The sequence below is a fragment of the Astatotilapia calliptera genome, chromosome 8 (assembly GCF_964374335.1).
Source record: "Astatotilapia calliptera chromosome 8, fAstCal68.1, whole genome shotgun sequence".
Taxonomy (NCBI): domain Eukaryota; kingdom Metazoa; phylum Chordata; class Actinopteri; order Cichliformes; family Cichlidae; genus Astatotilapia; species Astatotilapia calliptera.
Genome location: NC_137429.1, coordinates 23239222 through 23252170, shown reverse-complemented (window position 1 = coordinate 23252170; position 12949 = coordinate 23239222). Strand labels below are relative to the sequence as shown.

The window sequence follows — 12949 nt, the reverse complement described above, 5'->3', positions numbered from 1 at the left end:
ACACAGTATATGTCAAGAGGCCCTTTTAACTCGTCTTCTTCTACATCTCTGAGTTTCTTTCCCTGCTTTTTTTTTCTCCTTCTCTGATTTTTTTTCATTGAAACGGTTCTCTTCTTAATTTCTGGCTCAGTATTTTTTGCCAGGATGCTTTTTTGTTTTGGTCTTTAGGGTGGCTAAAGGGCAGTTGATTCCTTAGTAAAACGGCAATACGAAAATGAAAAGTTGCTCATAACAGTTGCAGTTGTAACTCGACAATTTGTAAAGCGGGTGTTTTTGAAACCTTTGGTTTGTGACATGTGAACGTTTTTCATCCAAAGAACTGGACTCAGAATCTCTGGAAAGACGAAAATAACCATAGGCACACAAACCAGCTTAACCTTTCATCGCTACCTTCTAAGCCTTACTCCATCCCTCTTTCCCTCTTTCTATCTCTTTGACTCTCTTCTGTCTCTAACTTTCAGCCATCTTTCCTTTCTCGCTTTCTTCGGCCTCTGCCTGACTAACATGCTCTCATTCCTCTAGATTTATTGGTTCCGGGGGTGAGTTGGGCCCTCTCTGACGGCACACTGAAAGGTACAGAGTTTCCAGCATGTTCTGTGTGTCCCTTTTTAAAACCCCACACCGCCACCGACCACGACCACCCATTAACGGTGGCTAGGGTTAATAAGTTCAATGATCACGGGAGGTAGGGCCCCATCTTGCGTCCCCGCCCCCCTGCCTCTCTCCCATCAGCTCTCAGTCCGCTGGACATGCTGTTACCTGTTTTCTCTGTCGTGCCTTTGTCTTTCACAGCTCTTCCACACCGCTCGTGATCCATCCACTGTTCACAGCACCGCACCGCTGCTGCTGCACCACCAACACCACAAGAAAGGAAGACTTTGGTGTAAAATTTAATTAGTAGGGAAACTCAGGTGGCGAGAGGGAGAGAAGGGAAAAAGATGTTTCCACATAAGAATTCCAGAGTTTCCTTTAGTGTTTTCCAGACAGACGTGGTGTAATTCTCTCAGTATATGCTTATGATGCTCTTTTCTTTTAGTTACAATAATATTTTTTCTCAGCACCAAAGCCATTTTGTCATTTGAAAGCGTGGTGACATTTTTAGAAAAAAGTGTTGCAAACTGAGAACATAAATGTTGTAATGGGCATAGAAGTATACTTTAGCATAGCTGTGCTTTAAGCTAACTCTTATTGTCAGCATGCTAACATACGTAGATTCGATAAACGCAGTATTTGACATTTATATTATTTAGTTTACTGTTTGATTGAAACACAAACCTCAAGGTGGTACTGGAGGAAACTTCTCGACATCACTATAGTAAACAAACGTTAACATAGAAGTTTAAGTAAGTAAAATTGAGCTGTCGGTGGCTCTGGACGAAAAGTCGCTACCACACTCGCTAGTCATTCATCATCTTTGATTCAAACAAGACTGTAAACACTTTGTTCGATATTTCACTCTGAATGAAAGTGATCAGCTGGTAAGTGGAGTCATGAAGTTAGTAAAACCAGCCAAGAATCTATAAGCAGCTCTACTTTGACTTTGAGATCTCAGCAATCTTTTGTTTTCTTGGTTTAGTGCAGCTAAACTCAGATAAGCGTAGCGTGACAGATGCTTACTTTGATGACACCAGCATTATGTAGGAGTAGGTCACGGATAATAGGTACTGATTTGTAAATAACTGGACATGTGTCACGGCGAGATGTGCCGGTGTGTTTGTTAGAGCGGACCCGAAAGCAGACACTGGAGGAAGGAGCTGGTTTGCAAACAGAAGGCGAGCCTTTATTTCAGCTGAAAACATGAAACTATGAAACACCAAGAATAACTATGAGAAACTATAACTGACTATGATAACAAAAGGTAAAACTATGAGTATGACTCAGACTGTGACTGGGACTAGATGATATGAGGGAAATTGGCAGACGTCCCGACAATGAACAGTAAGAGACACATGACTTAAATACACACATGAGGTGATCAGGGGAAGTGGAGACACAGCTGACTAGGATGAACATAATGATGCACAGGAAATGTAAACTAAAACACAAAGACATGGAAACTGGACTTTCAAAATAAACAGGAAAACATGACAAGACACAGGCATGACAGCATTAACCAGGCAGACCAGAAACATGACAGATAAGACACAATAAACCACAAGGGGAACTGTAACACATGGGAAGATGACCCAAAGGAGACCTGCTAAACAATGAATAACTACAACTAAGGAACCCAGGATCTAAAAGTACTAACTATAAACAATGAATATCAAAATACAAGAAAACACAAAGCGCTGGGTCATACGACCCCGGACTGTGACAACATGAATAACTTGAGCTTGATATAATATATCAACAGTATATTTCTAACTAGGCAGCTCATTCTCTTTCTCTTCATACTTTATTTAAAGATAGAACACATTTTGGGGTCGACTTGAAAGAAAGGTAGATGTGAAATGTAAAAGTGAGGTCAGAGGTCAAATGTGACCTGATCTTAGCTGTAAACTATAATGTGATGTTAAGAATCCCCATATACCAGATCTTTTCCTACATTTTGCCAATACAAACAAAGGCAGCTGGATTTTAAGCAGAATTTTAAAGATAAAAGACATTTTAATGAAGGTTTGACCTAATTTGACCTTGAGGAGAGGTCATATATCATTCCCTGTATGCCTATATATTGTCAATACTGTCATGGTCCTGGGTCATTTTGGCCCAGCGTTTTGTGTTTCCTTGAAGTTCATTTTTGTGCTTTGTGTTTATTCTGATTTTGTATTGGTTTAGGGTTGAACCTGTAGTTTGGTGTGTGTATTCAGCCCTACCTGTGTCTGTCCTTGGTGCTCTGTTCATGTCCCCGTGTTGTGTTGTAAATCAGTCTGTGTGTTCCTGCTTTACTTTGAAGGCTCATGTTCTGGATTTCCTATTCTATTTTGAAGGTCTGTGTCTGTTGTCATTGTGTTCAGCTTGTGTCCTCCGGTCCTCATGTGTATTAGGTTCAGCTGTTCTTCCCTCCTGTGTGTGATTACCTGATTACCTTGTGTGTGTATATTTAGTGGGTGTCGGTCTGTGTTCATTGTCGGCTCGTCTGCGTTCTATGGTGTTCCTGTCTCTGCGTCTCTCTGCCCCGCACCCCTTTTGTATGGTCTCAGGTTTGTCATTTAGTTCTCCCAGTTTAGGTTTCTTCAGTTGTTTTGTCATGCCTCACTGCCTGTTTCTGCCATTGTCACTTTGTAAATAAACATCACTCGTATCATCAGTCACTGCTGCATTTTGGGTCCTCCCTTTCCTCCACACCACACGGCTCATTCCGCCAGCCGTGACAGTACGAGCCGACCAAACATGGACCCAGCGGCATCCGCACCTCCCGAGGAGCTTCGGGAGGAACTAATTGACTCTGTTTCCAGGTTGGTTAACCTATGGCTCGAGCATGAGGGGGAAGAGTGTCTCCGCGCTGTAGAAGCCAGGCTACAGCAGCTCATCTCTGCTCACTCCTGGCTGCTGGACTCTCTTCACCCGCTCGCACAGGACTTCATACTCAACGAACTGCACCTTCACCCACCAGCCGCTACCGCTTCCCAATTCAGCCCGGCGGCGAAGATTTTGCCCGGCCCGCCGGAGGTTTTGCCCGGCCCGCCGGAGGTTTTGCCCGGCCCGCCGGAGGTTTTGCCCCGCCCGCCGGAGGTTTTGCCCGGGAGGAAGCGACGATCGCGCCGTCGGCGCATCACCCCACAGCCGAAGACTAGGACTTTGGAACTGCCAGCTGTGGTGAGTGAAAAGGACCCTTTTTCTGTTTTGGACTGTGTGTCTGTTTATTCCGGGGCTGTGTTTTTTGAGTCGGCTGCCCTGCCGGTAGCTCAGTTAGCTGCCCAGCAGCCACTAGCTCAGTTAGCCACTCAACCGTCACCCCCATTACAGTCACAGCCAGACCTATTAGACACTTGGTTACAATCCATAGCTCAGTCAATAGCTCAGTTGACAAGAGACTCATCCGCCTTATTATCACCTATTCAGCCATCGTCGTCACCAACTCCTCCGGCACAACAAGTTAAGTCCATCCAACCCGGAAAGAACTATTTTTCACCTGTTCATGTCAAGCAGAGAGACACACCACATAATATTGTAATCAGTCCTCAAAAGCTGGCCAGCCCAGAGACTGTGACGCACTCCAGGGCCTACCCAGAGGCTGGGTTCCAGCCCCTGGCCGACTCTGGACCCCTGGAGGTTAAGAAGCCAGCTGAGGACTGCATCCGGCTGTCGCTGCCTGAGCTGAGTCAATGCTCCGTGCAGCTGCAGTCTGCCTTGTGTTTGCCAGAGGCCCGTGCGCCTGCTGGTTCTGACCCGTTCCTGCCAGAGGCCCGTGCGCCTGCTGGTTCTGAACTGTGCCTGCCAGAGGCCCGTGCGCCTGCTGGTTCTGAACTGTGCCTGCCAGAGGCCCGCGCGCCTACTGGTTCTGACCTGTATGTTCCAGGGGCCCCGGTGCCCACTGGTCCAGAGACTGTTTTCGCTGGGGGGCCCGAGGAGCCCGTCCAGCCCCCTGCTGCAACATCATCATCATCTGCCTCGCCTGGCCCGGCTGCAGCATCATCATCTGCCTCGCCTGGCCCGGCTGCAGCATCGTCATCTGCCTCGCCTGGCCCGGCTTCAGCATCGTCATCTGCCTCGCCTGGCCCGGCTTCAGCATCGTCATCTGCCTCGCCTGGTCCAGCCTCCGCTTCTGCTTCAGCCTCGCCTGGTCCAGCCTCCTTCCTCGTCAGCTGGGGGGCCCGAGGAGCCCGTCCAGCCTCCTTCCTCGTCAGCTGGGGGGCCCGAGGAGCCCGTCCAGCCTCCTTCCTCGTAAGCTGGGGGGCCCGAGGAGCCCGTCCAGCCTCCTTCCTCGTCAGCTGGAGGGCCCGAGGAGCCCGTCCAGCCTTTTGCATCATCAGCTGGGGGGCCCGAGGAGCCCATCCAGCCTCCTTCCTCGTCAGCTGGGGGGCCCGAGGAGCCCGTCCAGCCTCCTTCCTCGTCAGCTGGAGGGCCCGAGGAGCCCGTCCAGCCTTTTGCATCATCAGCTGGGGGGCCCGAGGAGCCCATCCAGCCTCCTTCCTCGTCAGCTGGGGGGCCCGAGGAGCCCGTCCAGCCTCCTTCCTCGTCAGCTGGAGGGCCCGAGGAGCCCGTCCAGCCTTTTGCATCATCAGCTGGGGGGCCCGAGGAGCCCATCCAGCCTCCTTCCTCGTCAGCTGGGGGGCCCGAGGAGCCCGTCCAGCCTCCTTCCTCGTAAGCTGGGGGGCCCGAGGAGCCCGTCCAGCCTCCTTCCTCGTCAGCTGGAGGGCCCGAGGAGCCCGTCCAGCCTTTTGCATCATCAGCTGGGGGGCCCGAGGAGCCCATCCAGCCTCCTTCCTCGTCAGCTGGGGGGCCCGAGGAGCCCGTCCAGCCTCCTTCCTCGTCAGCTGGAGGGCCCGAGGAGCCCGTCCAGCCTTTTGCATCATCAGCTGGGGGGCCCGAGGAGCCCATCCAGCCTCCTTCCTCGTCAGCTGGAGGGCCCGAGGAGCCCATCCAGCCACCAGCTGCTCCACCAGCAGCCTCACCCACGCTTGCAGCAGCAGTTTCATCCATGCCGCCACCTGCTTCAGCGCCTCCGTCTGCATCCTCCACGCCGTCGCCTGGTCCGGATTCAGCCTCCTCAGCGTCGCCTGGTCCAGCGCATGCTTCGGCTTCATCCGCTTCACCTGGTCCAGCCTCCGTGTCTTCATCCTCGCCTGGTCCAGCCTCCGTGTCTTCATCCTCGTCTGGTCCAGCTCCCGCATCACCTGCGGTGGCCTCCTCTTCAGCTTCAGTATCAGCTGCTTTGCCTGGTCCAGCTTCAGCATCCTCATCAGCTGCTTTGCCTGGTCCAGCTTCAGCATCCTCATCAGCTGCTGCCTCGCCTGGTCCGGCCTCTGCTTCTGCTTCAGCCTCGCCTGGTCCGGCCTCCGCATCCTCATCATCCTCATCAGCCTCGTCTGGTCCAGCCTCAGCTTCCTCGTCATCCTCATCAGCCTCGTCTGGTCCAGCCTCAGCTTCCGCCTCGTCTGGTCCAGCCTCAGCTTCCGCCTTGTCTGGTCCAGCCTCAGCTTGCGCCTCGCCTGGGGCTGCAGGGGCCACGCAGCCTTCAGGTCCCCTACTACCACCTCCACATCTTCGGTCATCTGCCAGGCCGCTTGTTGGGCATCTCCGCCACCGTGGACGCCCTCCTGAACGCCCTCCTGAACGCCGCCACTGCCTTCCGCGTGGCCAGCCTCCGGACTTGTTTCCACGCCGCCGTTGCCGTCCGCACGGTCGGCCCCCAGAACTGTTTCCACGCCGCCATTGCCGTCCGCACGGTCGGCCCCCAGAACTGTTTGCCCGTCGCCGCCGTTGCCGTGTGCACGGTCGGTCCCCAGAACTGTTTGCCCGTCGCCGCCGTTGCCGTGTGCACGGTCAGCCCCCAGAACTGTTTGCCCGTCGCCACCGTTGCTGTGTGCACGGTCGGCCCCCTGAACTGCCTCCACTCCGCCACCGCTGCCTTCCGCTCGGTCGGCTTTTGGATCTGTGTCAGCCTCCGGGCCGGCCTCCTGAACTGTGTTTTGTCCTTGTGCTCCAGCATGTGTGTTTGTTTTGGACAGGTCACTTGGTTCGCTGGGGCTTGTTTTTGTTCGGTGTTGGTCATCTGTTTTTGTTTTGGGCTGTCTGGAGTCAGCCCTTGGAGGGGGGGTACTGTCATGGTCCTGGGTCATTTTGGCCCAGCGTTTTGTGTTTCCTTGAAGTTCATTTTTGTGCTTTGTGTTTATTCTGATTTTGTATTGGTTTAGGGTTGAACCTGTAGTTTGGTGTGTGTATTCAGCCCAACCTGTGTCTGTCCTTGGTGCTCTGTTCATGTCCCCGTGTTGTGTTGTAAATCAGTCTGTGTGTTCCTGCTTTACTTTGAAGGCTCATGTTCTGGATTTCCTATTCTATTTTGAAGGTCTGTGTCTGTTGTCATTGTGTTCAGCTTGTGTCCTCCGGTCCTCATGTGTATTAGGTTCAGCTGTTCTTCCCTCCTGTGTGTGATTACCTGATTACCTTGTGTGTGTATATTTAGTGGGTGTCGGTCTGTGTTCATTGTCGGCTCGTCTGCGTTCTATGATGTTCCTGTCTCTGCGTCTCTCTGCCCCGCACCCCTTTTGTATGGTCTCAGGTTTGTCATTTAGTTCTCCCAGTTTAGGTTTCTTCAGTTGTTTTGTCATGCCTCACTGCCTGTTTCTGCCATTGTCACTTTGTAAATAAACATCACTCGTATCATCAGTCACTGCTGCATTTTGGGTCCTCCCTTTCCTCCACACCACACGGCTCATTCCGCCAGCCGTGACACAATACAAACAATGGCAGTAAGAAAAATAGTTTTAAATAGCTCTGTGCAACATTTCTATTACTTTGACTTTCAAATCAGCCTACTGAATTTAGTGAAGCCCTGCAAGGGACGTTGGAGAAAGAAGAAAAAAAAAAAAAAGATGGACTTTTGCGAGATGTCCCTTGCAGGGCTCCGTAGTAAGCACATCAAATAAACAGGGCATGAAGTTTTCTAATCTTGATGTTTAATAAAAAAGTCTTTTAATTTTCTCAGTTTCCCCCGCTGGTATCAAAACCTGCACTGAGTATTTCAGCATCAAGTTTGAAATTCTAGTACCGCAAGCTGCGACAACACTAGATGATAATACCGATCCTTTTTTGTTTTACACCGTTTACCATTTAGTAACAAGTTCTGGCAAACCTATTCGGTACTGACCAAAAAAGTTACTGACCTATCAAAACCAATAGGAAAGAAGCTAAAGACCAGTTTTGATTACTCAGAACTATTCGTTAAACTTTAATAATGTGTTGGATTTCTCTCTCTTGCGTTGTGTCTTGTAACTTCAGCTCACTGCTGTCACTATAGATTGGTACCAAAAAGGTACAGGTAAAATTATCTATTAAGGCTTACCAGCCTCTATTAAAAGGCCACAGAGATTCAATCAAGAAATTCCTGTTATTTGGTCCCTGAATCTTTGCTTAGTTTAGAAATCTTCATTTAGGACATCCAGAATCAGAATGTGTAGATGTTGCTATATTATTAAACTGAAATCAGCTCCAGCTTGTTTCGCTCAAGGGTTTAAACTGTTCCTTTGGTCTATTTCTACTTCATCACGTGTGCATCGTTATTAAATCATGATCTCAAATAGAATAAAAGAATATCCGATTCACTAGGAAACACTGTGTGCAAAGGTCGCATCGGTATGAGTTGTGATTAGCTGAGACCACAGCAGGTTTGTTCACAGCAGCTGCCTCTTGTTGGGCATAAAAGGTCATCCTGGGGCGGTGTGACCACTGCCTGAATTGTCACAAGTAGTTTCCATGGAAATCTGCTAAAGGTATTGTTATGAAAGATGGAAGCTCGTGAATGAGAGTTTGTGTGAGTAGGCTTAGCTATATCCCGATGGTCCCATCATCGCCTCGGTTTACTTACAGCAGGTAAGCTGGAGTGGTGTCTGTTAATTTGCGGCACGTTCCTGGAAGGTAGACCCGGCTGTGTTGCTTCATATTCTTGTGTGCATATGAGTGTGTCGGGGAGCAGATGGCTGCAAAACAGGTTGTGAAATATGCAGGAGCAGCTATCTCATCCTCAAATCCCCCCCCCCCCCCCCTTCCCTCCTCTCAGTGTGGATGAATGTCTGACCCCCACAGCCTCTCTGTTGATCCTTTTTTGCCTCAGTGTCTTGTAACATTTAGGTAGTTTTACCCAAAAGGTAATTACAGTACTGACACAAACACAAAAGTCCCACAGAAAAACTGCGTATGTGTATTTGAGGTGTCCTGCACACTCCACACTGAGGTGCATTAAGATTTCCACTGATGATGCAGGGAGGAGGAGAAGATATGTACGTGGGTGGAGGAGGTGGCAGAGATACACAAACACTGTATCAGGCTGTAATAATGCAGTGATGTAAGCACAGACAGGTGCACGCTGAAGAAGAAGTGGCGATGCATTGTGACATGCAGAGAGCGAGCGCAGAAACACCTAAGGCTAAATTTGAAACTCTGCCCTGTTGTTGGAGTTGACTTGTTGTGTTGAGTCACAGTCAGCTGGCTGTGGCAGACACATCAAGTGAAGCTACAGTGCACTGCATGGTGTATGCAGCAAATTGTAAATATAGCTGCGTGCTGCTTCCTCCCTCTCGAGGAGCTACCACAGTGATAGCGTTCTGGATCTTTTGACACACAGCGGCTTGCATCAGGGTAATGATGCTCTTAGTGTTGATGCCTGAGTCTATAGGCTGTTGGCTGTGATTATGCAGCCATAGTATTAAATGTAGTCAGGGTTACTCTATAAAAAACTCTATAATGTCTTTTACAGTAACAATTTGAAGCTTGTGGACCTGAGAAGAAAGGCCCAAGTTCCCAGACCCCATCGTGTTGTCAAATTAGTGTAGAAAGTCTAAAACTGAGAGGAATTCTACTTTCAAAAAATTGTAGGGTTGCAAAGGAAATCAGCATAATTTCACTGCACTGCTTGGTTAATTCTGCAGATCTGCTCGTTATCTGTATTCCATACTTCGAAGTAGCCAGCTACATTACCACTGTACATATTATAGAGCTACCAAAAATACTGCTGTAATACAGTTGTATACATGTATATTTTATACAGAGGAACCAAAACGCTACCTTCTTATACTGCACAGAAGTTGTAAGGAAGCGGTCAAACCAAATCATAGAGTTACAAAGTAAAAGCTAAACAATTAGAACAGAAACTATGAAACAAAGCCCAAGACATTCGCTTCCTCTTAGATGAAGTTTGATGACGTTTTTATTAGGGGTGCAACGATACACAAAATTCACGGTTCGGTTCGGTTCGATACTTTGGTGTCACGGTTTGATATTTTTTGATACAAAAAAATGTTCATGCTTTTTTAATTTGTCATTTATTAAAATTATAAATATATATTTTAACTCAAAATGTACAGTTTTTAAATGTAATGTTGCTGAAACAACAAAATAATAGTAAAAAATAAATCTATCTGATCGAGAAATCACTCATCTTTGGAAAAGAGAGTTTATTACAGAGAAATGTCTCTTTCCAAAATAAAAGCTATATAATACGCTTCTTCTGGGCTATATTCTCAGCAGCATATTAAACATATCAGGTCCCCATAAGGAGAATCATGTGCTAACGGCTGTCTAAATGACTCGGGTAAAGTTTGTAGCATGCGTGCTTGTTGTTTTTGTTTGCTTCCACTTGTCTCTGCACTAGGATGATGTCGGCGTAAATGTGCAGTCACATTCGTTGTGTTTCCATTAGTGCTGTCAGGTTAATCTCGTTAAAATGACATTAACGCCACAACACGGCAAATCTCTGTTAACGAGCTAACTGCACTAACACACTAGTTCCCACCCATGTAATTGAGCATTGTGTGGCACATCCGACATACTGTTTTACTTTTGTCCATGACGCGCTTACCTTCAGGGTCATACGTCACATGAAAACCAAAATAGTTCCAAAGGCCAGATCTGAATGAGGGTGGGGGAGGTTCAATTTGCCATGTTGCAATGAGCTTAGCTCCTGTCTTGCTAGCTTGAGCTGCGCTCAGTGGATCTGCGCTCGACAGTGCAGCCTAGGTGGAGTAGTCGAACGCAGATCCACTGAGCTCTCAACACAGACAGCATCGTCAGAAGAAAAGTTGATAAAATAAATTAAAAATTTTGTATTGTTCGATACATATGCGTACCGAACCGAAAGCACTGTATCGAACGGTTCAATATCGATACGAACCCCTAGTTTTTACCCCTCAGTCTTAAGGATGATGGGGTATTGTTGTCATGGCTTTCGGGTGGCTTTTAAAACAGGATGTTTAAACTGATACCAGAGGTGCTAAAAGTCTTGGACATCTTGAAAAAATATTAATTAAAGTGATATAAAAGTGATGTACCAAACTGTAATGATGGCTGAAATAAGAGTAATGAAAAAAAGAGATGTATCCTTATAGAGGCATCATTGTAAAATCCACAGTAAGTTTGTAAAACACGGATATCTTTAATAAAACAATAATTTTCTTGTTCTGTTGTAGTATCTGCTTCTATCATTATTTGAGTGTGTTTACATACACATAATATGGACCAAAAGGCTAAACAGAGAATAAAAGTTGTAATTGGGAGCAGAGAGGAAAGTAACGAGCACGGTTTAGAGAAAACTTTGAAAGCTGCAGTACATTTGAATATTTGAAGGTGAATGTGTTGTGAATTTGTAAGGTGATGACATGCTAACTGTTTATGACTAGAATTTAAAGTCGTACTTTTAATGTGTATGTGTTTGTGCGTTCGTGTGTGTGTGTGCGCACACCATACTCCGGCTATAAGTCAAGTCTGAGGGAACCATGGTTCTGTCGTGTTAACAGATGGCCCTCGGCTTCCCAAACACGGCAAACAGATCGCGCTGTATCCCAAGCAGCTCTGGCTGGGTCAGCCCCCACATGAATTCACTCTATCATAACACACTTGTCATCACATCTCACCCCAAACAGTGAGCTGATCAAGAAATACAAGTGCAGGACAGCGTAATATAAACCCAGAATACTGCAAACAGTCGCACACAAACATGGCTATCTGTATACCTTCACATTGACTCTCTGCTGTTTATCTGTTAGGTTTAACAGCTGTCCCTTTTTGTAACTTTATCTTTTTGATATAGGATTGCATGATTTTAACACTGACCACATATGTTTTGAGCCGTTTCCATCTCTGTTGGTGGTCTCACGTTGCTGTGGAAACTGGCATATTTAAGAGCTGATTGCCAGCTGATACTTTTCTGTAAATCAGCCTCCTACTCTGAGCCCAACAACAACACTTTCATGCTGTTTATCCACTAACCTTTGTGTTGTGGAACATGGCAGATTAATATTATTATTAATATATCCTGTGAACTAAATGCAATGTCATTAGCAGCAGATTGCCTTAGTAAATCTAGTTTTTATTTTAGTTAACGAAAAAAAAGTTCATATCTAGTTGTAATTTTTAGTTTTGTGTTACTTAACCATAATAACCTTGTTGTTCCTCAATCAACTGTGTTAACATCAGCATAAAAACAGGAGCTTCACTGCATGGTTTTCCATGGTTAAGCAGTTCCTGTGGGTGTGATGTGTTGATGGCCCAGTAGTTTTGTCCTTATCCAGTCTTTAAATCTGACGTCATTAGCTATGTCTGGGCCCAAACTCCGCTGCAGGTCCCAAAGTCAAAAGATCACTGCGGGATAACTGAGTTGAAAAACTGTCTAAATTCCATCATCTTTAATAAAATGATCAGCGTTCTGCTCTACCAGGTGTAACAATTAAGTTTAACATCCAGGCATCCATGAAAATGGAATTTATTAAATTTAACAGAGTTAGAAGTTAGCAGGAAGTAAGCTCGCTAGTTTCCATCTAAATGAAACACACCATGTTCTGACTGAGGGATTTATGAAACAAATTAAGACGTACAGCTCTGCTATCACTTCCAACATAAATGAAGACAAGAAACATAATATAAACAGTGAAACTGGCGGATGAACGCTAACTTTTTTCCACTCGATAAAAGTTAACGTTCCCGATGGTTAAGGACAAATGCAATCACATGGCAGGATGCTGTAAACCAAACTTTAGTCAGGAGAACAACTGAGATAATGCATCCACAATACAAGGTTAATCATTAATATACTGCTGCATGCGCTGGGCTATAGTTACATCGTAGGGTTTTAATAACTGAGCTTTAAAATGAACAGCGGTAATAAAAACCGAGAGAGGCCTACAGTGATCACTGACTGTTTTTAGGGGCTTTTTGAGATTAAATAGAACAAGATACAAAGTATTAAAACATGTTAAAAGCACAACAGCCTTATTAAACGCAGGGTAGTTTGGGCCCGTAAGCAGGGTTCATCACGTCATCGCTTAAAGACGGGATAGTGAACACTCGTACA

The 12949-nt window shown here is 46.7% G+C and overlaps 1 protein-coding gene across 10 annotated transcripts in view; it reads left to right on the top strand.

Moving 5' to 3' along the window:
- Positions 1-12949, top strand: part of cacna1g (calcium channel, voltage-dependent, T type, alpha 1G subunit) — a 221697-nt gene that overhangs the window by 155403 nt on the left and 53345 nt on the right. For 6 of the 10 annotated variants that reach the window (XM_080305605.1, XM_026177281.2, XM_026177275.2 and 3 more), the window contains one exon: positions 523-573. The exons of the other annotated variants lie outside the window; for them this stretch is intronic. In XM_080305605.1, the coding sequence (XP_080161731.1) occupies positions 523-573 (51 nt within the window). The remainder of the gene's footprint in view (positions 1-522; positions 574-12949) is intronic. 10 annotated transcript variants of the gene reach the window in all.